Source organism: Phacochoerus africanus, chromosome 4 (assembly GCF_016906955.1).
Source record: "Phacochoerus africanus isolate WHEZ1 chromosome 4, ROS_Pafr_v1, whole genome shotgun sequence".
NCBI lineage: Eukaryota > Metazoa > Chordata > Mammalia > Artiodactyla > Suidae > Phacochoerus > Phacochoerus africanus.
This window is the reverse complement of record NC_062547.1, coordinates 17,310,359-17,336,898: the sequence shown is the minus strand read 5'-3', so window position 1 is coordinate 17,336,898 and position 26,540 is coordinate 17,310,359. Positions and strand designations below refer to the sequence as shown.

The following is a 26,540-nucleotide window of genomic DNA, read 5'->3' as shown; positions in this document are numbered from 1 at the left end:
AGGGACAGGCAGGTGTATTTCTGATCTTTAGAGACATGAAGAATCAGTCTCAGAGATTACATGACAGTTGCCAGTTAGAGCTGGTGGTGAGTGAGGGAATGAGGATTCAAACCCTGGTCTGACCCTAAAGCCCCTGCTGGTCCACCACAGCTCACTCTGTGTTAAGGATCCAGTGTTCACTGCCGTGGGTTGGGTCACTGCTATAGCATAGGTTCAGTCCCTGGCTTCATACCGGCTCAAGAATGAGCAGGATGAGGAAGGGGTGATGCGGACTGGGGAGGCGACTTCCTGAGGCCCCATCTGCTCCTCCGCAACCACACACCTCCCACCCAGTTCTGAGCCTCCATGTACTTCCTTAACAGCCAGATGGGTAGTTTTGAACTCCTTTTTTATTGAAATATAAAAAGTGCAAAGGTGAAATACATGATTGGTGCCAAGGAAGTCACTAAGTGTGAATGTGAACACTTGATTCACAGTATGAGCCCCCTACCCCGGGGTAAAGACCAGTGGGGGGAGAGGCGGAGAGACCAAATAGATCCACGAGGCTCCCCAGTAAGTGGGGTTGTGAGTGACACCTGATATACCAAGGAAGGCAGAAAGCAGAAGCCCGGGCCTGGACTGGAGACACAGGGACTGACGGGGAACCAGCAGCCATGCCAGGCCCCAGAATCCTGACATGCTAGTGCCCTGGGGAGAGAGCCCAGTGAGGTCAAGGCCCAGGCCACACCTGGTTCACAAATGGGGCAGGGCTGGTCAGTGAGGACCCCCATGGTACAGGCTCTGTGGCAATGGGGTTCACCAGGAAGGGACACAGCTGGAAAGAGGGCTATCCATCATCATCAGAGTCAGGAAGAAGTTGCTAGAACTTACCAGCAGAGGCTGATCTAACTAGCAGAGTCTCTGCCCAGTCCCTCCAGGGGTTCACAACTGGACTAAGGAGCCACCACAGATCCTGAGGCACTGAGTCACCCCAGGCCAGAGCAGGGACCTGTGTGACTCCACAACTGACATGGCTAAGGATCTGTCCAAGTCACGGGGAAGGGAGGTAATGCTTGGGGGCAGGGCAGGGACTGCTTGTCACTGGTCTGACCACACTTAGGGGGCTGGCAGGGGTGGGAGTGCGGTGTCTATTTCGAATGGATGCTGGGACTCAGCCCCATCATCCAAGCTGCCAGTCCTTGCAGAACAGGGGGTTAGGACACCCTGGGAGCAGTACCACTTGGGAAAGGCTGACCCAGGAAGAGAAGGCAGACATGGGAAGCTGACTCCAGCCTGTTGTCCACTAGCTGCAGAAGTACCAAAGGCTGAGCCACCGGGGGTAGGACAGGAGCAGAGTGCCTGCAACCAGGCCTTCACCCAGACAGAGAGGAGCCTCAGCCGGGCCAGCCCAAGCCAGCTCAGCCTTTCATTTCCCAGAATCAGGAAGGGGAGGACCAGCCCAGCCGGCAGTGATTTTGGCATCTCCAGTTGCCAAGGAAAGAGGCAGGAGAAGGCAGGTAAGCGGCTGCTGGGGCCAGTCCTCCCGCCTGAAGAGCCAAGCCAGCTCCGCGGAACCCGGCAGGAGTCGGGGGTTCAAGGAGGCAGTGAGAAGTATAAGGCGAAGAAAAACGTCTTGTGGTTACAGCGAGGCCTCCAGGGCCAGTGAGGGGGCCAGACAGGATGGGGAGTAGGAGCTGTCTGGCTGGCTGACTCCAGCTTCTATCTCTGGGGGAGCCCCAGGCTCCTGTACCGCTGAAGCCAGGAGGAAGAGTCCAAACTGGGGCGATCAGAGCCCCTTGGAGTCAGGGCTAGGAAACAACTCCCCTTGATGATCCAGGAGGAACTTGGTGAAGGTGTTGATGGGATTGATGGCCTTGAGGGTGATGGCAGCATCCTTGGCCCACAGCAGGTTAGGGCCGAAGACGACAGCCAGATTAGTGTTGGTCATCTTGTTCTGGTCACAGAGGGCAGAAATCTGTGGAGGGAATCACGGAGCTGCAGCAGGAGCCACAGATCCTGCCTCCCATGCCCGGCAACCACACCCAGGGGCAGCAGCATGGCAGCTCCTCCTCTCTCTCCCCTGGGTCTCACCTGCACCAGGAAGGCAGTGAGGAAACGCAGCACCAGGTAGTTCTCCTCAGGCAGTGTCTGGAAGACCTGCAGTGTCGCCTGCACTCTCTGGCTCTCATCAATGCCTAAGAGGAACGGGGGCCAGGTCACAGGGGCCCACGGCCAGGCTGGTGTGGGAGACCCCAGGCAGGCTTTCTTTGGAGGATGGGCCATCCCCACCCTGCAGAAGCAGCGCAGAGCTGGGGATGGGGAAAGGGGCACTCACTGAGGAAGCCCACAACGTGGGAGTAGAGGTCAAAGGTGAGCAGAGGCTCAGGAAGCTCCCGGAGGAAGGTCTTGAGAATGACTGCTGGCAGGTGCAACTCATTGTATTGGTCAAAGTCCACAGGCAGCCCTGGGGGCAGGAGGGGAGGAAGAGTGGAGAGGAGCTGGGCCCAGCCTGGTTACCAGCAGGCCCAAGGCCTGACCTCACCCTCGGCCACAGGCCACCTCCTACCGAGACAGAGACACAGGTTCAGGCCGTCTGGGGAGCAGAGCCCCCGAGCACACACCAGTTATTCCTTGCCTCTAAATGAACCTACACCTAGGCTCTGGGAGCCTGACCTACGAGGAAGCAGGCCTGGGATCACCAGGCAGAAGTGAGAGACTCGTGTCATTATACCAAATACCACTGAAACCTGACACAGACACACACATACACGTAGTTTGCCCCGCCGGCCACTCACCCATGTTGTACTTCTGCTGCACTTCCCGTACAACTTGAGTGTTGGCTGACCTCCGGAAAATCCCCTCGGTGGTGAGAGCTGGGGAACGGTGGGGCTGGTGAGTCTCAGAGCTCTGGGGCAATGGGCGGACTCCCCCACCCATTCTGTGTCTCTGGGTTCTGGTCAGGGTCAGTGTGGGTGGTGCTGCATATGGGACCCTGCCCAGCCCTGCCGAGAAGCTTCCCTAGGGGAGCTGGGAGATGTGCCGAGGAGGGCAGGGGGCACCCAGCACTCACCGTGGGCCTGCAGGTAGGCAACAGTCTCCCGCAGCACAAGTGGAATGGGCTCCTGGTCTGGGTTCTTCTCCCGGAGGCTGTGGGCACAAGGCAGTGAGGGGTCTGCAGCCCTCCGTAGCCCCAGGCATCAGCACTGCCCACCTCTTGAGTACTCACTGCTGCAAGGAGACCCCGAACTGCTGGTTGGGCAGAGGGGGCCGTGGTGGCATGGGCTTGGGGGCTGTCGCAGGGCTCTTCTGTGTGGATTTGAGGAAGTCATCATACCTGCGTGGCAGAGGGGAGGTCAGACCCTCTACCCAGCTCTGCAGTCCCTATGGCAACTCTTATTTGTTAGGCACTTACTGTGCTGTTTTATGGGTTACCTCACTCAGTCCTCCTGCCAACCCCACTTGACACATGAGCAAGTGAAGACTTTAAAGAGACGCTGTTACACAACTTTTAAGTGACAGCCATGGGATTTGACTTGCTCTCTCTGACCCCGTGTGCTATCTCCGACTCATTACATCTCTCTCGCTGGGTATCCTAGGGTTCTCAAGGCTGCTTCTCCCCTTGTCTGGCACGTCCTACCCCCCAGACTTGGTATGTATGTACGATGTGCCCCACGGGCACACACAGCCCCCATCTCAGCCTCACTTGAGAACTTGGCGAGGGATCCCCAGTTGCTCAAGCTTCACGTGCTCGCTCAGCTCACTCAGATAATTCACATAGAAGATCTTCTGCCCAAACTTGAAGCTGCCAATGGAGGAAAGGGTATGGGTCTGGGGTGGGCCCGCTTCAACAGGCCTCCACTGGCCCCCTCACCAGCCCACCCAGATCAGACAGAGGCCCAGCCCCAAGCTGGTCTGTCTCCGGGATGCTTGGCCTCCTTGGCTGCCTACTTGGGAGTTCAAGGGCACGCCGGGGGAACAGTGCTCCGCCCTAGGCCCGCTTACCTAATGATGGGCTTAAAGAGGATGAGCAGGGTCTTGATGAACATGGTGGGGTGCACGATGTACAGAGCCTTGATGTTCTTCTTGTACCTGCAGAGGCAGAACAGGAACTCGGGAGTGGGCCTGGTAGGAGAGGCACAGAGCTAGGCTCTAGATGTCCACTTACTGATCTGATGACTCATGGTAGGCCTGCCAGCTAAGTGCCATTGTTGGCCTGTTTTACAGATTAATAAACAGTGGCTCAGAGAAGTAACATGAAAGGTCACAGAGTGAGTAAGCAGAGAAATTGGGATTTAAGCCCAGGCCATTCTGACCTGAGATTGGTAGTATTTAGTTTACCCAGGAGAGGGCCCCTGCTTCCCCCTGGCATGGAATATGCTCCTTCCCAAGCAGAGGGCAGCCACGAGCCTGGCAGAGCTGCTGACCCCCAGGCCCGGGAGCCCACACAGAACCCAACCCACTTGCGGTCAAATTCCCGGTAGGCGTCCCGGAGCCAGCTGAGGGAGGGCTTGTTGTCGCTGGTCAGGCCATGGTGCAGGTAGAGCAGCGTGTAGTCACTCTCCACGTACTGGTCCAGGGTGTGCTTCAGGTACCTGCGAGAGAAAGTCCTGCTGGGGCCTGCCCTGTATGCAAGTGGGCCCCACTGAGACAGAACTGGTGCCCCAGGAATCCCCTCCTCATGTCACAGCCCCCCCCTCCCCCCCGCCCCCAGCCCCTTTCCTGCACTGTCTGTCCTGGCTGCAAGATCAGTCACCATGTGGTGGTGAAGGAGCAACCAGGCAGTGGCTGGGCTGGCGGAGAAATAGTAACAGCTCTTGGTTTTGAGTACTGACTAGAAGCCAGGAGACCAGAACTCTAACTGGAGCCAGCTCACATACTGCAGTAAAAACAGGAATACTATTTCCCTTCCAGGTTTGCCTTGAGTCAATAATGATGATGTGGCATGGGTTAAAAATCTGACTGCTGGGACTTCCCATCATGGCTCGGCAGGAACGAGTCTGACTAGTATCCATGAGGACACAGGTTCGAACCCTGGCCTTTCTCAGTAGGTTAAGGATCTGGCATTGCTGTGAGCTGTGGTTCAGGTTACAGATGAGGCTCAGATCCTGGGTTGCTGTGGCTGTGTTGTAGTCTGGCAGCTACAACTCCAATTCTGACCCCCAGCCACAGACTTGGCCATAAAAAGCAAACAAACAAACAAACTGACTGCTGTGGCTTGGGTCACTAAGGAGGCACAGGTTTGATCCCCAGCCTGGCACAATGAACTAAAGGACCCTGCAGTGCCACAGCTGCAGCTCAGATTCAGTCCCCAGGCTGGGAATTTCCATATGCTGTAGATATAGCCATGAAGAAAGAAAGAAAGGAAGAAAGGAAGGAAGGAAGGAAGAAAGTCACCATTTGTCAATATTAAGCTTTTAGTGTCTACCAAGAACTTTGCATAATATTATCCCATTCTTACAAGTGAGGGCAGTGAGGCTCAGAGAGGTCACAGGCTTATCTAAGATCACACACCTTGTGGTAGAGCTGTAGAGGTAAACTGTCTAACTCAAATATTGCCTTGTTGGATTTCCCATAGTGGCTCAGCCGAAATGAATCTAACTACCATCTATGAGGATGCAGGTTCAATCCCTGGCCTTGCTCAGTGGGTTAAGGATCCGGCATTGCCTTTGAGCTGTGGTGTAGGTCACAGATGTGGCTCAGATCCTACGTGGCTGTGGCTGTGGCTGTGAGCTACAGCTCCAATTCGACCCCTAGCCTGGGAATCTCCATATGCCGCGGGTACAGCCCTAAAAACAAAAAAACAAAAAAACAAAAAAAAAAGAAAAAGAAAAAAATTTTGCAATTATAAAATAGCAAAAATTATAGTGCAAATACACTCCTTTGTTGGGTGTTATGACCTTTTGGAAGGAAATAAAGTGATGTTATCAGAAGTTATAAAATGCTAATACTATTTGACCTGGTAAAAATATGTCCAGGAATTTATCCTAAGGAAATAATCAGAGATGAATAGAAATGTGGCTGTTCATTGTAGCCTGTTTTATAATGGGGGGAAATTTTTGAGCAGCAGGCTAACTGTCCAGCAATAGGGAATTGGTTAAATAAATCTCAGGACATCTATAAATGGAACACTCACAGGATGTTTCTGTAGACAGAACCAATCTGTGAAGCTGGATGTGAGAATAGTGGTTACCCTTCAGGGTAGACACTGGATGAGCAGAGGGAGGTTTGTGGGTGTAGATGACATGGGTGTCTTTTATTTTGCTTTTTAGTTTTTGAAAATTCATCAACTAGTACACAGAATGTATTCCCTTTTCTGGATACATACAGATCAATAAAACGTTTTTTAAAAGATGTCCTTGAAGAATGTTTAATGCTCAGCAGATAAAAATATTATGTAAGACACAAAACTGACTACAGAGTTCTATATATGTTACAGCAAAAAATAGGAAGTGAATATACTAAAATATTAAGTATTTTTCTCTCTGGTGAGTTTATGAGAGACTTTGTTTATCACTGTCTATATTTCTTCTTTGTAGCTATCAACATTTTTCTAAATTCCTTTTTTTTTTTTCTTTTTGTCTTTTTGCCTTTTCTAGGGTCGCTTCCCTCGGCATGTGGAGGTTCCCAGGCTAGGGGTCTAATCGGAGATGTAGCCACCAGCCTACACCACAGCCACAGCAACGCAGGATCCGAGCCATGTCTGCAGCCTACACCACAGCTCATGGCAACGCCGGATCCTTAACCCACTGAGCAAGGCCAGGGATCTAACCCGCAACCTCATGGTTCCTAGTCGGATTTGCTAACCACTGCGCCATGATGAGAACTCCTCTAAATTCTTGAAATTTGAAAACAATGGCATTTCAAATATATTCTCTTATCTAATGCCCACAACAACCCTGTAAGGGGAGCGCAATTCTTATTTTTACAGGGTTCAGGAGAGACCTGATCCTGAGCACATGGCTAGTAAGAGGCAGAGTTGAAGTTTAACTGGTCTTCTGCATCTAAGCTTTAGGCACTCGCTCAAGGCCCTAGATCTGGCTGGACAACTGAGATAATCTGCCAGAGAGCAAGAGTACAGGACTGATAGCTGATGAAAGCACCTCCCCGCTGGGCTGGGCTGGGCTGGGCGGGGGGGGGGGGGGGGAAGGTTCCACCCACCTGGGAGGGAATGGAGGACGGACAGGATGGACGACAGAGGGCTTCTTGAAGGCAGATGAAGCCCCAGAGCTGGGCACCCTCCCTCAGCCAGCTCTCTCCTGAAACCCTCTGATTTCCTCCCACTCAGAGCATCATCTGGCCAGGAGTCTGTCACCTGCCTTTCCGATGCTGTGATAAAACCAGACAGGGCATGTGACTCAGCCTCCCACTGGCTGGGCTCCTTGGCCAGCTCCTGGCTGGGCCCCGTAATGGGCCTGGACAAGGCTCTGCCTGCCGGCAGGGCTATAAAACAACAGGAAGGGGGCTCAGGAGGCCGGAGACAGAGAATTCACACGAGGCTGGAGCAGCTCCGGCCTGGCCCTGGCTCAAGAGACTTCGAAGACTCTGCACTCAGGCCCTCCCCTTCTACTGCTGTGTCCCTGGCCTGTCCCTGACCCCAGCCCCTCCACAAACAACCACTCAGGTTCCCAAAGAGCTGCTATGGGCAGGGCAGATATTTCCAGTTGGAGACAGTGCCTTAAAGTGGCCAGGAAAGGAGTGCAAGACGGAAACTGCACACGTGCTAAGGAGCCTCAGGCGAAGGCCAGTTGTGGCTCTGCCTCCACGGGTCCCTCCAGTGCTGTGGGCTGAGCGCTGGCCCAGTGGTGGCTCAACAATGAACACTTATCAGAACAGAGTCTGTAAATCCTACTTTCAGTCAGCCTTCAGACTTGCGTCAGGAGATTTCTAGGACCAACCAGAGCTACTGTGTGCATTTGGCTCTCTCAACCTGGACAGGCACAGAAGTTGTTGGACCAGATTTGGCGCAAAATAACACTAATTACTGGTGCAAATGATGAACAACTGCAACTGCCTCAGAAGCACCACATTATTATCATAATCAGCCCTCAAATTTGGACAACGTTTAACTTTTTGAAGCATTTTCATATGCAGTATCTCATTGCTATGAGGAAAGAGGGCTGTATTATTATTTTTTGACCACACCCACAGCATGCAGAAGTTCCTGGGCCAGGGACTGAACCCATACCACAGCAGCAACCGAAGCCACAGTGTGACAACCCATCCAGCCGCCAGGAAACTCTAAGAGGGCTGTATTATTATTTCCTAAGAAAAGTGAAGAAAAAGAGCTTAAAGACATGAAGATACTTGCCAAGGTCACAAGGATGGTTTCTAGGACTAGAACCAGGTCTGACTCCTAACCCAGCGCTCTCTTCCCAGTGTAAAGTGGCTCCCTCAGCAGAAAAGGGGGGCCTTGAGGGAGGTGGCTTGGTAACTCCAGGGCAGGAAGGAAAATGGCACCAGGCTGGAGTGAGAATCTGGGCACAGGTCCTCCCACTTCCCATGGTACTCACCCCAGGAGCTTGCTGTGGTCCAGCTGGTGACTTGGGGGCATTCGGCAGGCACTAAACACAATGATCTTCCGCCCATATTTGTCATCTCCTAGGTGTGGATAAAGATGGGATACAGTGGTTGGAAGATAAGCCAAAGGAAGTTGGGTGAGGACCTGCAAGGGGCCAGGCCTGGAGACCTGTTCCATTTAGCAGTGGGGCCAGAGTGGCCTATGCAGACGAACCCCAGGCAGCTGCCTGCATTCAACGGTGTGTCTCTGAACAAAGAGCAACAGGTGCTATCACAGTACCAAGCCGGGGCATAAAAAAAACCAACAAGACTCTTATCCTGTGGCACAACAGGATCAGCAGCATCTCTGGCCTGGTACAGTGGGTTAAAGATCTGGTGTTGCTGCAGCTGTAGGTTGTAACTGCAGCTTGGATCTGATCCCTGGCCTGGGAACTCCATACAGCTTGGGGCAGCCAAACAATGAAAAAATAGAATAAAAATATTACTTAAAAAAAAAATCACACCTGGTAGAAACAACCCAAATATCCATCCATGGATGGGTGGATAAAGAAAAAAATGGTATGTCTGTGCAATGAAAAATTGGCTGGCTACAATAAGGAATGGAATTGGGGGGAGAGATAAATTAGGAGTTTGGGACTAACATATATATGCTACATAAAATAGATAGTCAACAAAGACCCACTGTATAGCATAGGAGCTCTACTCAATATTCCATAATAACCTATATAGGAAACGAATCTGAAAAAGAATAGATATATGTATAACTGTATCACTTTGCTTTATACCTGAAACTAACACAACATTGTAAATCAACTTTACCCCAATATAAGAGTTCCTGTCGTGGTGCAACGGAAACGAATCTGACTTGCATCCATGAGGACACAGGTTCGATCCCTGGCCTTGCTCAGTGGGTTAAGGATATGGTATTACTGTGAGCTGTGGTGTAGGTCACAGATGCGGCTCGGATCTGGCGTTGCTGTGGCTGTGGCACAGGCCAGTGGCTACAGCTCTGATTAGACCCCTAGCCTGGGAACCTCCATGTGCCTCAGGTGTGGCCCTAAAAAGATTTTTAAAAACCCCCAAAAACCTTTATCCAATATAAAATAAAAAAATTTAAACAATAAGAAATAATTTTAAAATAAAATATATGCTATTTTTTTTGTTTTAATCTTTTTTTTTTTTTTTTTGTCTTCACCCATAGCATGTGGAAGTTTCTGGGTCAGGGATCGAACTTGCACCACAGCAGTGACCCAAGCCATAGCAGTGACAACTCTGGATCTTTAACCTGCTGAGCCACCAGGGAACTCCTTATATGCTATTTTTTTTTTTTTTAAAGGAGTTCCTTGGTAGCTCAACAAGTTGAGGATCCAGTGTTGTCCCTGCTGTGGCTCTGTTTACTGCTATGGAGCAGCTTCAGTTCCTGGCCTTGGGATTTCCACAGGCCAAGGACACAGCCAAAATAATAATAATAATAATAATAATAATAATAATAATAAAAAAAAAGAAAAAAGGAATGAAGTAATGAAACATGGCACATTGTGACTGAACCTTGAAAACATGATGCTAGGTGAAAGCAGCTGAACACAAAAGGCTATATATTGTACGGTTCCATTTATATAAGCTATTTAGGTAAATCTTTAGTGACAGAAAACAAATTAGCAGTTCTAGGTGCTGGAAGGAAGGGAGAATAGGGAGTGATGCTTCTGATTACGAGGGGTATAGATGAAATCATGGAACTAGATAGAGGCAGTGGTTGTACAACATTGTCAGACAGAACTTCCTCTAGACAATTCTGCTCCCCTCCTCTAGGCTAATCCGTTGAGTCTTCAAGACTTATCCCAGCTCCTCCTTCAACTAACCAGCTGGGTTAGATGTCCCTTTTCACAGCTCCCAGCGTGAACCATCACCCAGCTCTGTCACAGCACTTTGACTCCCCTGTCTAAGTGTTTATGTGTCTGTCTCCTCTAGTGGCTGTGAGCAGCTCGAAGACAGGGACTGTGTCTCCTCCATCTCTGAGTGTCTAATGCTTGACCAGAGCCCAGCACGTGGCAGGTATTCAATAAACACGTAGCCTGCACCAAGTCGCAAGTCAACATTACAGATTACACATGGTCTGTTTCTGAGTCTGCTCACAACAATATCTGGGTTAGGACAATGCTTTGGATAGTTTCCCAAAGCCTGGGGTGGAATTTCTCCAGACCGAAGCAGAGAACCCTCTCCCAAGTATGTCTGAGGAGGAGAAGGTACAGCTCCATCCAGCAGGATGAGATGTCACCTGCTTCCCTTCACACCCTGACCCAGACCTTAGGTGGCTGCGTTCCTTCCAGGTCAGCGAGGGATCGCTCTGCAGCCTGCTCTGATTCACTTCCCATAGGCTCCGACAGAAGGACGAGCAGACAGGCGAGGGATGGGGACGAAGCCCAGCCTGGTATGTGATCTGGAGCTTCAGAAATCCCTGAGCCTTCTACCACGAGCCTGCGAGGGGGGGGACATCATCTGCCTACTCCCTGCCAAGCAGAGGAAACACCCAGGGCATCAGGGAAAGTGCCAGGAGGAGCAGGAAGGATCCTAAAAACTTCTTTTCATTGCTACCCTCCAACAGTAAGGCCTCATTGGCAGGCAAATTTGAGGACATAGGGCAGGAAGCCTGAGCTCACAGGGCTCTGGGATTTAGAGCTGGTAACTGGTTAAATAGGCAACTTGGGTCAGGGGCCAGGGGCCTGGGGTTCCAGGGATCAGCTGCCGCAGGACCTTCTACTTGGGAAACTCAGGGTTCTCAATCAGGGCTCCACCAATGCCATGATGTGAAAAATATTACAAGCTCATGCACATTTTCTGGGGAAGAGGTCCACAGCTTTCATAGTCTCAGAGGACTCCTGACCAGTTTGAAGAATTTCACTGGACTGCACACTCCTTGAAGGAAGGTATGAGTGTCTTCCCTCAATGAATGCTTGATTCTGGCTCCTGGGCTTGTTCCAGAGTAGATGTTTTATAAATGCATGCCGAGGTCAGCTTTCCCTGATTATCAGAAAGTCGTCCTGCTGCTCTAGCAGCATTTTTTTTTTTTTGTCTTTTTGCCTTTTCTAGGGCTGCTCCAGTGGCATGTGGAGATTCCTAGGCTAGGGGTCGAATCGGAGCTGTAGCCATCGGCCTACACCACAGCCACAACAACGCAGGATCTGAGTTGCGTCTGCAATTTACACCACAGCTCACGGCAACGCCGGATCCTTAACCCACTGAGCAAGGCCAGGGATCAAACCCACAACCTCATGGTTCCTTGTCGGATTCGTTAACCACTGCGCCACGACAGGATCTCCTCTAGCTGCATTTCTATTCTTAATAAACTCTTCTTTCTTTTCACCCCCCAAGAAGTAAATAAAAAAATACAGGCTGAGTGAAATCAGGATGGGGATTGGAGGCAAGAGGGGGATCAGGGAGGGGCTGGATGTCAAGGAATGAGATACAGGCACACCAGGGTCAAGCCCCTCCTCTCCCTGGAGTGGCGTCCCACTGCCCAAGTCCTTGAGTGGCTCAGGCATTGCCAGAAGGCAGGGTGACTGCTCCTTTAAGAAGCAGATGTAGGGACTTTCCATTGTGGCTCAGTAGGTTAAGAATCCAACTGATATTCATAAGGATGTGGGTCTGCTCCCAGGCCTCGCTCAGTGGGTTACGGATCTGGTGTTGCTGTGAGCTGTGGTGTAGGTCACAGATGCAGCTCAGATCCTGTGTGGCTGTTGCTATGGTGTAGGCCTGCAGTGGCAGCTCTGATTTGACCCCTAGCCTGGGAACTTCCATATGCCGAGGGTGTGGCCCTAAAAAGCAAGAAAGAAGCAGGTGTAAAAAGGCCTGGGACTCCCCTCCTGATCTCAGAAGAGAACAGATTTCTGCACTGGAGACTGCAGGAAGGGAAGGAGCTGGTGGCACTGGTGTCTTCAGAGCCCTGGGGGAGAGGTCTTAAAAGGGAGGCGCAGAGTTTGAGGAAAGCACCAGAAAAAGACCAGCTGCCTGAGACTGAAGCCTCTGCATTCCCCAGATAGCGATCAGGAACTTCCCAGGGGAACCTGGGTATTAATCAGCAACAGCGCCACTCCCAGCAGGCACTGCGACCTGCCAGACCAGGCCAACCACGGGGGGTGGGGGCTGGGGCAAACGGCTGGGGCTGCTCATACATTTGTTAAATGTTACATTGTCAGGAATGTTGCAAGCCAGTTGACATCATTGTTGGTAGCTTAAAATCTGCTGTTGATAAGCTTAAAATCTGCTGTTGATAGTTAGAAATCACAAAAGCTACAAATGCTACAAATAATGGTCTTTTCTTTTTTTCCTTTCTGGAGGGCCAACTGTTGAACATTTACTAGCACACCACTGGAAAGAACCCACCTGGACCAAGTCAAAGTTGACCAGGGAGCATGGCAGCCACTGCAAGGAGAACAGAGGCTACAGAGGAGCTGGGGACATAACCCATCCTCCCTTCCAACACAGGCTCTTTTCTCTGGCTTCTAAGACCAGGAAACTGGCCTCCCAGAATGTCACCATAGTCACATCAAGCTCCTCGTGCTATGGCACTGCCGATCCAAACTCTTTGCAGCAGTCAGAGGCTCACCCTCGGGGAACACGCACTCAGGCCAGGCCATTGCTCACAGCCAGCCCTGCACCCCCGTGGACAAGGACCATCCCCCCGCCACACCCCTCCCTTGAGCTCCTTTCCCTTTAGGCTCTGGAAGTGTCTGCACACAGCCCCCACCCGTCAAACCTCCCATGAATCCCCTGCTATTTCCAGCTCCCAAGTACCGCCAGCTCCCAGATCCCTGGAGTGGGGCTGCAATTAGGCCAGCCCCACCTCGCCTCCACCAAGAGCCCTTCCTGATCCACAGCCCAGAAAGGCCAAGCACAGAGAGCCAGGAACACACCTACCTGGCTGGGCCCCCTCAGGCACCTCACACCCTGGAGAAACAGAAACATGTTGCAGCTCTGCTTACAGGAGTCACCTGGTGGAGATGGGGGGCTGTCTCCCCTGCTCTGCCTTGTGACTTGGCCACATAAGCCAGGAGGACTTCAGGATAGAGACGCCTTCACATCAGACACTCCCCAAGCCCCAGTCAGGTCCATCTCTGGGTGTGAGGTAAGTTCTGAACCTTCAGGTGACTCTCCTGTACCCAGGTCAGGACGAGGCCAAAAAAGAACTCTCAGCCTTGCCTCCATGGGGGTGAGAGAGGCCACAGCCAAGTCCTCCAACCCAGACAAGAACAGGCACCAGGACCACAGATGCCAAGGAAACACCTCTGACACTGGGACGACCCTCTCTGCCACGCCATTCCTCCCTGTGCCCAGCGTTCAGGAGAGATGCAGCCCCCTGCTGCTTCCCCCTGACCAGATGCCACCAGGGTCCCCTCAGCCAGCCAGCGCCTCACTGGGCTCCTGGCTCCCCTTGCACCCCAATGCCTCAGAGCAGGGCTGTATTGTCTTCCTTACTCACAGCTGCCTGGCCTCACCATTGAGGTCGGACAACCATGAGGGAAAAGACAAGGGACCCTGCAGTTCCAGTTTCCTCTTATAGCAGCAGGAGCCTCAGGCAGAACCCAGGTCATCAACATCTCTGCTACATTCTTGCTCCTGGAGGCTTCTGGGTCCTGCATCATGAACAGGAAAGGGGGAGCTCCCTGTGGCCAAGACCCAAGCGGGGGTCTGCACCCCTTCTTAGATGGTAGCACATCTGCTGGGAACCCGATGCTCTGGGAGGGGGTGGGGTGTCACATGGTTCCTAGCTTCTGGAAGGAGGGGGCTCTGCCACTCCAGACTTCCTTGGAGGTGGTGTTTCTCAGGAATCCTGCCCCCCCCCCCCACCAGGGACTGATGGGGTAGAAAAGCCATCCTGAGGGCAAAGGAAGGGAGGCTTTTTCAGGGCCAACTACATCCCTGACTGATGTTCACTACTGTCATCCTCTCAGCAAACCTATGAGAAGAAATGAGCTCAGGGAGCAGAGCTGAAGTCAAACCCAGGGCTCTCCCAGTGTCTCCCACACACCATCTGCCCGTGGAGATGACGACGAAGTCATAGGTCGAGATATGGCTGCAGCTGGACAGACCAAGTGGCTATCACAATGGAGTTTGTGTTTTTAAAGAATGGTGCATGGGAGTTCCCGGCGTGGCACAGAGGAAACGAATCCGACTAGGAACCATGAGGTTGCAGGTTCGATCCCTGGCCTCGCTCAGTGGGTTAAGGATCTGGCATTGCTGTGAGCTGTGGTGTACACTGTGGTGTAGGTCGCAGACGTGGCTCGGATCCTGCATAGCTGTGACGCTGGTATAGGCCGGCGGTTACAGCTCCGAGTCGATCCCTAGCCTGGGAAGCTCCATATGCCACAGGTGCAGCCCTAGAAAGACAAAAAAGAAAGAAAGAAAAAATAAAGAATGGTACACGGAGCCTCAATACCCCTGGGGTCGGGGGCAGACGTGTCCCTCCCCTGCAGCCCCTTCCCCTAAGGCAGGAGGGGCTGGCTTCCCTAAGCCAGGAGAGCAGACTATGAGGAAAAAGGTGTGATGCCGGGTGTGCTCACCTGCCACCTCCACAATCTGGTGCCGGGCGATGTCGTAATACGGGTCATCCCACTTCAGGTGCGTGACAGGTTCCGGGGAGCTGCTTTTGGAGTCATCTGAGGAACACAGCAGAATCAGGGCTGGCCCCACCATCGAGGTCAGACAACCATCAGGGACATGTTCCCCCTGAGACTTCCACTCTGTGGCCTGCCTCTGAGTGGGGCTTGTGCTCCCAGCCCCAGCCTGGGGCTGACCTGTCCCCCCTGTCCTGCCCTCCTGGGGTCTTTTCTGCCCTCCTGGGGTCTTCCTTCCACAGGAAGGGGGTCCTCTAGGGCACCTGTAGCTGCTGAGACCCAGCCGTGCCCACCTGATTTGGGAAAGTCGGGCATTTCATCTGAGGGCCAGTTCTTCTCGTCAATGGAGGCTAGCTTCAGCTGGTTCAGGGCCTGGCTGGTGTCATCCACGGTCAGGTCGTCCTGCAGCTCTGAGAGTGGGTCCATGGCCAAGCCTGACCCCTACAGCTTCACGCCACAAAATCTGAAGAGAACCCTGGGAGATAAGAGGCAGCTGGCAGGTCAGTGACGCACTCTTTTCACCTGTAACTTCTACAGCAAGCCCCCGGCAGCCACGCTTCTCTCCCAAGCTCCCTTGTCCCTGTTCCTCAACATTTCTCATCCTTGCCAAGAGCTCCACGTAGCTCCTGGCTTTCTTGGCGCCACAGTTTTCTGGCACGTGGTCAGAAGAGACAGCTGGGGCAGAGGATGGCACAGCTCAGTGCCCGCCCTCAGGCCCTCCAGCTGGATAGGGAAGATCTGTGCCAGGTTCCAGCTGCATGGTCAAGGGCCACACCCCTCTCCTGAGGGGTCAGAGAGTACAGAAGCCTCCCAGGCCCCAGCAGTGATGGGGTAGAGCCACCATAAGAATCTAAGGAGCACAGGGCTGCTCTGAACCCATGTGTGGAAAAGGTCAGCTGTGGCCCTGGCTATTCCATCCCATGCTCCTGGCCCAGAGAAGGGAGGGTGGCCAGGGACCATGATGCCTCAGATAAAAGGCCATGGCCTGGGGGCCCAGCTGAGTTTGCCCCAGGACAGGAATGAGGAGCAGAATATGGAATCTGCTTGCCTGCCACTGCAGATAATCTGCAGGCTCCCTAGCCCACTCTATTTTGTGGGGAGCTCCTGATGCTAGTTTCAGGATTGGGGGCAGGTAGGGTCTGGTCCTTTTTTTTTTGGCCACCCCTCAGCATATGGAGTCCCCAGATCAGGGATTAGATCTGAGCTGCAGTCTTTTTTTTTTTTTGTCTTTTTTTGCCATTTCTAGGGCCGCTCCCGCAGCATATGGAGGTTCCCAGGCTAGGGGTCAAATCAGAGCTGTAGCCGCCGGCTTACACCAGAGCCACAGCAACGCAGGATCCAAGCCACATCTGCAACCTACACCACAGCTCACGGCAACACTGCATCCTTAACCTACTGAGCAAGGCCAGGGATCAAACCCACAACGTCATGGTTCCTAGTTGGATTCGTTAACCACTGAGCCACAATGGGAAGTCCTGAGCCGCAGTCTTGACCCAAGCCACTACTGCAACAATGCTGGATCTCCAATCCACTGTGCCAGGCTGGGGATTGAACCTGTATCCCAGTGCTCCCAAGATGCTGCCGATCCTGTTGCACCACAGCAGGAACTCCTGGGGGCTGGTGTTGAGGATGTGGCTGCGTGCAGCCTGGACATGGCAACTTCTGCCCTGTGTACTAACTAGAAGCCACTCTCCCTCCCTTCACAAGCTCACCATGTGTGAAGGAGGGGACTTTCAATTCAACCCACTTGTCCAACCCCAGCAAAGAGGCTGCCCTACGTCTACTGCATTCCTGAAGCCCCAAAAATGACATATATGGTCAGAGAATCAGCAGGACAGATAAAGAGTACAGACAAGACCCAGGCGCAGGGAGGGAGAAGACGGGAGAACTGTAGGCCCAGATCCAGACCCTGAACACCTCTGAGCGATGTGACAACCTCTGCACACATCACAGCCTGCCAAAGTCTCTGGATGGCAAACCGGCTCCCTATTTACCTAGCAACAACTTAGCAACAACTATCCTATTACCAGGGCAACCACACTGATTCAGTGGCAAAAGCTGTTTCAAGCTCCTGAGCCAAAACTGAGCAGGCCAAACAGCCAAAAACAACAACAATTTCTTTTTCTTCCTCTTCCTCCCTGTGGCCTTATCTGCTACACTTATTCACTGCTTACCACCAAAACACAAGTTCCTTCCCCAAACATGAGCATGTCCCTCTCCTGTTTGGGAATGCATTTCTCTCTCTCAGTGAGTGCTGCTATATGTCCCCTCACCCTAGCTCCCCATTCTGTTTCTTTTTTTTTTAAAGCCGCACCTGCAGCATATGGAAGTTCCTAGGCTAGGGGGTTGAATGGGAGCTGTAGCCACCAGTCTACCCACAGCCACAGCAATGCAGGATCCGAGCCATGTCTGCGACCTACACCACAGCTCATGACAATGCTGGATCCTTAACCCACTAAGTGAGATCAGGGATCGAACCTGCATCCTCACAGCTGAGCCACACCTGAAGCAACCTCAGTCTAGAGGAATCCACACCTGATTCAGCCATAAGCTCCTCCCCACATTTAACCGGGAGGCTGTGAAGGCTCCCCCAAAGGGACCCCCAGCTGGGTGACAGGGACAAATTCAGTAACCCTCTCTGGACCTGAGCCTTCTCTCCATCCCTTCTGTTCAGTTACTGCCCAGACACCAAAAGCTCCTTCAGCCCTGCCCACAACTATTCCAGAAGTCTTTTTGCACACAGTGGGTGCTTGATGAAGTGACAAAAAAATAGAAAAAAAAAAAAAAAAGGCAGGGAATGAGATACACGGAGAACTGGATTATAGTCCTGACTGATTTACAAAGATGCTGGGCAGTCCTTTTCCTATCTAGGCTTAAATTTCCTCATGTACCTCATCTATAGAAGTGAAGACTCCTCCCAGAAATATAATTCTCCAGCATTCTAAAATACTTGTGCTGAAGGGAACAACAGGATTAGAAGGGACAGCTGGGAGCTAAAGTATGTGTGAGGGAGGGAGAGGGACACTCTAAAAGGGAGACAAACTTGAACTCCACCTCTTCCAGTAACTCTTCTATTTTGTTAGTTCTTCCAGAACTGACCCCTCCCCCACCCTATACGCTCCTTTTCCAGCATAACTAATCACAGTTGCTTCTACCTCCCAGCCAGCCTGGCCTCTCTCACTACCCTCCAGCCCACAGCTGTTGCCCCTTGTGAGGCCAGAAGCTGAGCTCCCATTCAGTGGGAAGGGGGAGAGAAGCTAGTGCAGGGAACTTCTAACATAAAGTCACGGAAATGAAGTATCCTGGCTGCCTAAGACTCCTGTCACAAGTCCTGCTCCACTCTGCAAAATATGCCTTACTCTCAAATTAACGTTTCTCTTCTCAGGAGATAAAATATGTACCTTTCCTAAATCCTTCAAGACTCACTTTAGGAAGTCCTGGAGTTCTCTGGAATTCTGATGAACTGTCTGGACTCATTCCCCCAAAATCAGCATACTCGTGAAATCTTGCATGAAATTTTAAGGGGTTCACAGACCCTCTTAGAATCACTGTTTAAGAATCCCTGACCTGGAGTTCCCGCTGTGGCGCAGTGGGTTAAGAACCTCACTGCAGGGGTTTGGATCGCTGTGAAGTTCTATCCCGGGTGGGAGCAGTTGGTTCAAGGATCTGGTGTTGCCACAGCACAGGTCAGCTACTGCTGGGATTCAATCCCTGGCCCATGGAACTTCCATGTGCTGCGGGTGTGACCATTAAAAACAAACAGCCTTGACCTACTCAAAATTACATCTGGCACAGAGTAGATGCTCAGTCATTTGCTGAATTACTGAAGGAATCAATTTGTATCCTAAGAGGAAAAGGGAAGCAACCACTATGAACTGGATACAAATAATCTTTTCACATCAGCACCAGAGAAGTACAGTTCCAGAAATGTGAAGACCAGAAAAAATAAGAGTCATACAGTAAAGTCAAGATTTTAATCCATGTCTATCTAAGGTGGTCTCTGTGCAGGTCAATCCTTCAATACTTCTCTTAAGTGACTGTCATTCATATGATTCTCAAAGTTCTACAAAAGGGCAAAGTAAAGCTTCTCTAAACTCCTCCAAGGAGAACTGAAATAACTTGAAATCATATTCTCTGGAATTGTGATAGGCCTCCTAGTTAGGGCTCCAGAATTGCAAAAATGCAAACCCCACAATACAAAGCAAGCCTTTCAACTACAATCACGTTTGCATAAAGCCTCACGGTTCACAAAAACCGGATTGGGTGCTACAATCCTGTCTCACAGGTTAAGAAAGAGACATGAAAGCGTGGCCTAATAAGTAGCAAGGTGGAACACTTCGCCCGAATTTCTTGTTTTAGCACTTCCCCAGATCGGACAAGGGAGACTTCCCCTTCCCATGAATTTACTCGATGACAGCGAGCGAGAGGCCAGGAAGAAGGCAGCAAAAGAAGCAAAGTCCTCTCGCTGCAGACCCGCGAGTGGGGCAGAATCCCGGCAGCGGGAAGGCCAGGTTCCCAGGCCCCATTCCACCCCTGCTCCCTTGGATCCGCTTGGATGCTCTCCATCCGGACCCCATCCCTTCAAATGACCTGGCCAGTCCTTTTCCTTCCCGCCCCCGCCCCCCAACCTCCCAGGCAGAACTTGCACCCCGCAGCTCACCGTGGTCGGGTACCGCTCCCTCTGCCACGCCTGTCAAAGATCGGCAAACATCCGGCTCCGAGGTGGAACGGGAACCGCCCCCTCCCTGTCTCTTCACTCCCAACCACTTCCGCCACACCTCCAACCCACTTCCGACCCGCTGCCCGGTCCAAACATGGCCTTTCCAGGATCCCCGCCCACTTCCTGTACGTGCCTGCTCACGTGCCTCCTTGGCTGCGGTGGAGTAGAACCGTCCGATTCGTCCCTCCCAAAAGGAGGCCCTGGAACAGTTAGTTCCGATGTTCCGGGTACTCGAATCTCTGGTGGACCTCCGGAATCCTTTGCTCGTATTGTTCTCGGACAGAGATTCGCCTCACCAGAATTCCCAAACTCCTGGTCTTGTGCACCAGTGAACTCTGACTCTTACGATTCGTTCCCGAGAGGAAATTTGGGTGTCAATGACTGTTTCCGGGAGGAGCCTAGAAGGTGACACTCACTTCCGGCGGAGGGAGGCTTTTCGATCCGGGATGGAGGAGGCGGAGGAGCTTCTCTCGGCGAAGGGAAGACTGCAGTTCGGTGAGCGGCCTGCGGTGTCTCCGACCCTCGGCTCAGATATTCCTGACGTTCTCTGGTCAACTCTTATCCCCCGACCCTTTTCCTCCCGAGCCTGGCATCCTCCTCCGGTGCCCTCAAAATCTCGGGGGCTTCTTTTAAGAGCCCTCGAAGTCCCTCAAATCTTTCCGGGGCCCCTTAGAGTCTTTATATATCTCTCAGACTCTTGAGGCCTAGCTGGACCTAGGGTTTTCTCCCTCATCTTTCCCCACCCCACTACCTCTTGGGCGGCTTCTTCACTTCTTCACTGTCTTCCTCTCTCGCTGCAGTCCCCGACCCACGCCTGGACCCGGACTCAGGATGGAGCCCTTCCGGAGAAGGCTGTGCACAGGGACCCAAAGATTTCCCTGCCAGATCGACCCGAGCCATCCTCGCTCTAAAGAGCCTCCCCCGGGGCTTGGCCCTTGGTCCCTCACTGACCGAGGAACAGCGCTTGGGGGTCTGGTGTGTCGGGGAACCCTTGCAGCCAGGACTGCTCTGGGGACCACTGGAAGAGGAGTCTGTCTCTAAGCAGAAGGGCGATGCAGCGGAAAGAGAGCAAAAAGAGGTATTAAGGGATCGGGCATCTCCCTTCCATGATTGAAAATTTAGTTCAGACATTTCTTGTTAGAAGATGCAGAGTATTTAAAGGGATAGGAGATGGTTTGGCCCCCTTCTGTCCAGGACTGTCTTTTCTCCTTCCTTGCAGTAATTAAGAGGTGCAAAAAAATTGTTAAAAGCTGAATTAGTAGAGTGTTAGCAGTTGCAAAAGTCAAGAACAAAGGTTTTGGGAATTAAAAAGCCCCTGGGATCAAATCTCAGCTTTGTCACTTAGCTGGTCAGATGGCATGTAAAATAAAGGAATGGCTCTTTATTTTAATCCTCCAGGATTATTTGGAGGAAAAGGTGAAACAGCACAGGTAAAAGATTTCATTGCATAACTCCTGAAAAAATTTTAAATTTGAGGTACCTCTTACTTCTGTTTGGTACTCATTGAAAGGAAGTAATATGTTCAATTCAGTAATTTTTCACACTTTGGGAGGGAGGTGTAGGGACAATTTTTTTTTTGGCCTTTACTGAAGGAAAATTCAGACAGTGCAGTCTACAGAGAGGCAGAACCAGAGACCATTAACTTTCCAGGGGGCTTCATCTTAGGTATGTGTCGGGAGCAATTTCATCAGGTGTTTTTTTTTTTCTTTTATGGCCACACTTGTAGCAAATGGAAGTTCCCAGGCCAGGGGTTGAATCTGAGATGGAGCTGGGGCCTATGACACAGCCACAGCAATGGCAGCAATGGCAGCCCTGGATCCAAGTCCAAACTACGCAGCAGATTACCGCAACGCTGGATCCTTAAACCACTGAGCAAGGCCAGGGATCGAATCCTCATCTTTCAGAGACAATGTTGGGTCCTTAACCTGCTGAGCCACAATGGAAACTCCTTATATCAGGTTTTGTTTGTTTTGCCCTCAAACACATGAGAGAAAGACTTTTATTGGTTTATTTCAGGACGTGTCACTAGACCCATGGGGAGACGTGTGTGCTTGTGAGCAGAGTTCAGGCTGGATGAGGTAAGTTACAACAGAGTATGTTATGAAGATGCTCCCTTGAGGCTTTGTTTTGTGGCCTGGGTTGGAACCAGAGCTAACTGTAATTCCCCACCCAAGGGCCTTTTGCAGTGTGTGTTCAAAAGGCATGAGATCCGTTAAGACTCAGACTGCCCAGGAGCAGGGGCTTTTAGGCAGGGCCGCTTGCTTCAAGAGGGTCTCCTGAGCCAGCTCTTGCTCTGCTTTGCAGTTTGGTGCAGCGGGGCAAGCTGGAGGGTGAGGGAAACGTGGCTCCCGTGTGGATCAGCGAGAGGCTCCACCTACAGGTGTACCAGGTTGTGCTGCCAGGTTTCGAGCTGCGGCTGTGGCCCCGTCCTCCTGCTGAGGGCCTGAGCCCCAACCAGTCCAGACTAGAGGAGGAGGCAAGCGTGGCTGGGGTGACAGAAATGGAGTCTGTTGTACAACAGGAAGTGGCTTCCCCTGGGGAAGATGCAACAGAACCTTGCACAGGTATGTGTCAAATAAGTGCTGACTTCCCAAATTATCACCTGTTGATTAGACAAAACAAAGCTTATGGCTCAAGAAAGGAAGGGAGAACAGTATTCTGAGGAGGAAAGGAAAGGCCTGGATATTTATTGAAATTTTGAAGGCTGGTATAAGATGGATTTTTCAGTGTGGCATGGGAGTGGGGCTTGATTAGGATTGAGTGAGAATCATGCCGTAACTCTTAGGATTCATGGACACAGCGAGACTAGAATTTTTAGGGAAGAAGTTCAGAAAATTTGGGGGTATAAAATACCATTTGATGCTTTTTACTGAGGAACAGCGGGTCTTAGGATGAACAACATAGTTGACTCTTGAACAACACAGGGGTTAGGGACACCAGCCCTCTGGGCTGTCACAACTCTTGAGTGTGACTTGGAGTTGGCCCTTCACATCCAAGGTTCTCTATCCATGGGCCCCATCTATAGATTCAACAGACCATGGTTGTAGAGTGCTGGGCTATTTGTGTTGGGAAAAAACCCATATATAAGTGGACCCATGCCGTTCAAGCCTATGTTGGTTTAAGGGTAAACTGTATAGATATTTGCAAGTTGTATCTTCCTGAGTTGTTTGAAGGAATAAGAAGCCCGCATTGTGGAAGACAGCAAGCAAGAAATAAGGTTTCCAGTTTGTGTTCTTCTGTCTGGGCTGGGGCTGGGGGTTCTTTTATTTTCGGATGAGCTAAAGTGAGGAGGTGGTGGTCTCAACCATCCTGAGTGCATGTCTCCAGAGGGAGGGAGAGTACGGGCCCTCTGGGATGGTCTTTCTCCAGGGATTATCCACATCGTCCAGAGTGCTGTGGTCTCCAGGGCAGCCTCCTCAGGAGGTACCTGAGACTGGACAGGAAGATAAAGGGAGTGTGTGGCTCATGTGCCGGGGGAGATGGCTATCATTGTTCCCATGCAATTCAGGGGTTGAGGAGGAAGAGTCATGGGTTGCTGTAATTTTCAGGTGAGACCACTATGACCACCTGCTGCTTCTCTACTAAGCCCAGTACCCCACTCTTGCCTAGCAGACCCTGGTGTCCAATCACCCCCCAACATCCAGGCAGAGAGTGTGGTGAGCTCCGGACTTCAGCCTCAAACCCAGGACCACGTTTCCAAGGAGAGCCAATCACTTGGCCCATTGCCTGAGGACGGCAGCATGGACGAGGAGGTCCCACCCCAGACACAGATGTCACCTGGACCTCAGAGCACCTCCGCTCCCCAGCAGGCCCCTGAGAGCAGTGAGGCCACTTCCTCGTCTTCTGCCAGGGGCCCCCAGCTGCGTGCTCACCTGGGCAAGAGGTTACGAAGCCCCAGTGATCAGCGCCCACCCAGAGTGAAGACCTCAGAGCCTGGGGCCCAGCAGACTGGAGAGCAGCAGCACCCTGGCTTCCCTGCACACTTGCGGAGCCCTCCTGGCTGTGCAGGAGGCTCCCCAAAACAGGGGCGACGATACTGCTGTGGGGAGTGTGGCAAGGCCTTCCTGCAGCTATGCCACCTGAAGAAGCACGCATTCGTGCACACAGGCCACAAGCCCTTCCTTTGCACTGAGTGTGGCAAGAGCTACAGCTCAGAGGAGAGCTTCAAAGCCCACATGCTGGGCCACCGTGGCGTGCGGCCCTTCCCCTGCCCGCAGTGCGACAAGGCCTACGGCACCCGGAGAGACCTCAAAGAGCACCAGGTGGTGCATTCAGGGGCCCGGCCCTTCGCTTGTGACCAGTGTGGCAAGGCCTTCGCCCGCCGGCCCTCCCTGCGGCTGCATCGCAAGACACACCAGATGCCAACGGCCCCCGCCCCATGCCCCTGCCCCGTGTGTGGGCGGCCCCTGGCCAACCAGGGCTCCCTGCGGAACCACATGCGGCTCCATACAGGGGAGAAGCCCTTCCTGTGCCCGCACTGCGGCCGGGCGTTCCGCCAGCGGGGCAACCTGCGTGGGCACTTGCGGCTGCACACAGGGGAGCGCCCGTACCGCTGCCCGCACTGCGCCGAGGCCTTCCCCCAGCTGCCCGAACTGCGGCGCCACCTCATCTCGCACACTGGCGAGGCCCACCTGTGCCCCGTGTGTGGGAAGGCCCTCCGAGACCCGCACACACTGCGCGCCCACGAGCGCCTGCATTCGGGGGAGAGGCCCTTCCCCTGCCCCCAGTGCGGCCGCGCCTACACACTGGCTACCAAGCTGAGGCGCCACCTCAAGTCCCACCTCGCCGACAAGCCCTACCGCTGCCCTACCTGTGGCATGGGCTACACCCTCCCCCAGAGCCTCAAGCGGCACCAGCTCAGTCACCAGCCTGGGGCACCCTCCAGCCCACCCTGTGAGCCGTCTGCCACTTCTGAGCCCACTGTGGTGCTCCTGCAGACCGAGCCAGAGCTGCTGGATGCATGCAGCCAACGGGACAGCTCCTCAGCCCAGGATGTCTTCCAGGTCACCATTTCTGAGAGCCAGGATAAGTGCTTTGTGGTCCCGGAGGAGCCAGGCCCTGCCTCCAGCCTGGTGCTCATCCACAAGGACATGGGCTTCAGCGCCTGGGCGGAAGTGGTGGAGGTGGAAACGGGCACCTGATGCCCCCCTACCCCCGCCCCGAGAGTTCTATATAAAGACTGGTGTTTCTGAGCTTGGGTGTCTGGAGCTTTCTCTTTGGGTTCCCTGTTAGAGGCCAGTCTCTGAGAAGCAGGTCAGGGACATCCCTTATGAATGACCACATGGTTTCCCAAGACTAATAAGGTTAAACTATTTCTAGCCTCTTTATCAACTTCCTGTAGAGCTTGTTCTGCCTCCTCCCTGGGAAATTCCTCAGGGCCTTGTTCTTTAAACCTTGCGGAAGTGACCCTGCCCAGTGAGGTAGCCAGCTCGCTGGCAGCACCACTGCCCTGCTGGGGTGCTTAGGGCTGAAACAGTCACTCCCATCAAGCTCCCTGAGAGACAGGGAACCAAGCAGAATTTTTTTGAAGGTTAAGAAGCCAGAAACTCCACTCACAGCTCCCAAGTCTGTAAGTCAGGCTGTGGGTTATTTTGGCAGCTTTTCTCACCACCTAAGGGCTGTGATGTTGGTGTTTGTTCTGTGCTGAAGGACACCAGACCCACTGGAGGTGGCGAGGGCCAGGTTTGCACCTGCCCAGAAGCAGCTCTATAGAGGGAAGGAATGAACATGTGATTTGCATCACCTTTGGGCCTGACCTGCTCTAGGTGCTGGGACAAAGCTGTGAACAAGACAGAGACAGTGCCCTTCACAGAGCTCAGGACTTGCGAGGAGCAGAAAGCACTGGATAAGCATTCGAAGAGGAGCAACCCCCTGCCCCCACCAGTGCTGTGAACATGTTTAATGGGATAGTTCAGCTTAGTCCAGGGCATCAGGGAGGGTATCCTGGAAGAACAATGATAATAAACAGGCTTGGAGTTCCCGTCGTGGCGCAGTGGTTAACGAATCCGACTAGGAACCATGAGGTTGCGGGTTCGGTCCCTGCCCTTGCTCAGTGGGTTAACGATTCGGCGTTGCCGTGAGCTGTGGTGTAGGTTGCAGACGCGGCTCGGATCCCGCGTTGCTGTGGCTCTGGCGTAGGCCAGCGGCTACAGCTCCGATTCGACCCCTACCCTGGGAACCTCCATATGCCGCGGGAGCGGCCCAAGAAATAGCAACAACAGCAACAAAAAAAAAAAAAAAAAAACAGGCTTTATGTAGGCCAGTCCTTTCTGTGAGTGTATATAATCCTTATAGCAATCCTGCCTGAGGCAGCGGGGTTATGAGGTGGCAGAGCTGAGATTCAGTCCCCTAGTCTAACGCCAGCGTAAGGCTCCTCCGTACCCTGCTGCCTGGCATTTCAGCTGCAGGTTGATGGTTGAGTAGATACAGGGGATGTGAGGGCCTGGGCTCCAGCAGAGAGAATGAGGGCAGAGGGGTCAGGGCCAGGTCACAGAGGCCTTGCTTTAGGAGTTTAGACTTTATTCTGAGGACATTGAGGGGCTTTTTGAAGGGTTTTGAGCGGGGCAATGATGTGATGAGACTTAGGTTTGAAGAGATCACTGGAGAGTGGACTGGCAGGTGAGGCGCAGTTTAGAGAAATCACTTAGGTGGCTGGGAGTGGTGGCTGTGGAAATGCAGCTCAGTGGACTCGCTCACCAGCAGAGTGAGCACTT

The 26,540-nt window shown here is 52.6% G+C and overlaps 2 protein-coding genes across 3 annotated transcripts; one reads left to right on the top strand and one right to left on the bottom strand.

Annotated features, from left to right (window-relative positions):
- Positions 1-371: 371 nt before the first annotated feature.
- Positions 372-19,918, bottom strand: ARHGAP1 (Rho GTPase activating protein 1). The gene is made up of 13 exons (XM_047775856.1): positions 19,768-19,918; positions 15,401-15,582; positions 15,054-15,149; positions 8,490-8,577; positions 4,440-4,571; positions 3,982-4,068; positions 3,683-3,781; positions 3,206-3,313; positions 3,050-3,126; positions 2,775-2,852; positions 2,315-2,443; positions 2,071-2,174; positions 372-1,954 (listed from the first exon to the last, which is right to left on the bottom strand). The coding sequence occupies exons 2-13, from the start codon at positions 15,531-15,533 to the stop codon at positions 1,766-1,768; spliced, it is 1,320 nt and encodes a 439-aa protein (XP_047631812.1). The 5' UTR covers positions 15,534-15,582; positions 19,768-19,918; the 3' UTR covers positions 372-1,765.
- ZNF408 (zinc finger protein 408) lies at positions 19,840-25,019 on the top strand. 2 transcript variants are annotated; one of them, XM_047775844.1, is made up of 5 exons: positions 19,840-20,322; positions 20,628-20,905; positions 21,844-21,905; positions 22,132-22,391; positions 23,437-25,019. In XM_047775844.1, exons 1-5 carry the CDS (start codon positions 20,205-20,207, stop codon positions 24,966-24,968), a joined length of 2,250 nt encoding a protein of 749 aa, XP_047631800.1. In that variant the 5' UTR covers positions 19,840-20,204; the 3' UTR covers positions 24,969-25,019. The 2 variants fall into 2 exon arrangements, with proteins under 2 accessions (XP_047631800.1, XP_047631802.1); XM_047775846.1 differs by having other exon boundaries at positions 19,843-20,322; positions 23,440-25,019.
- Positions 25,020-26,540: the final 1,521 nt, after the last annotated feature.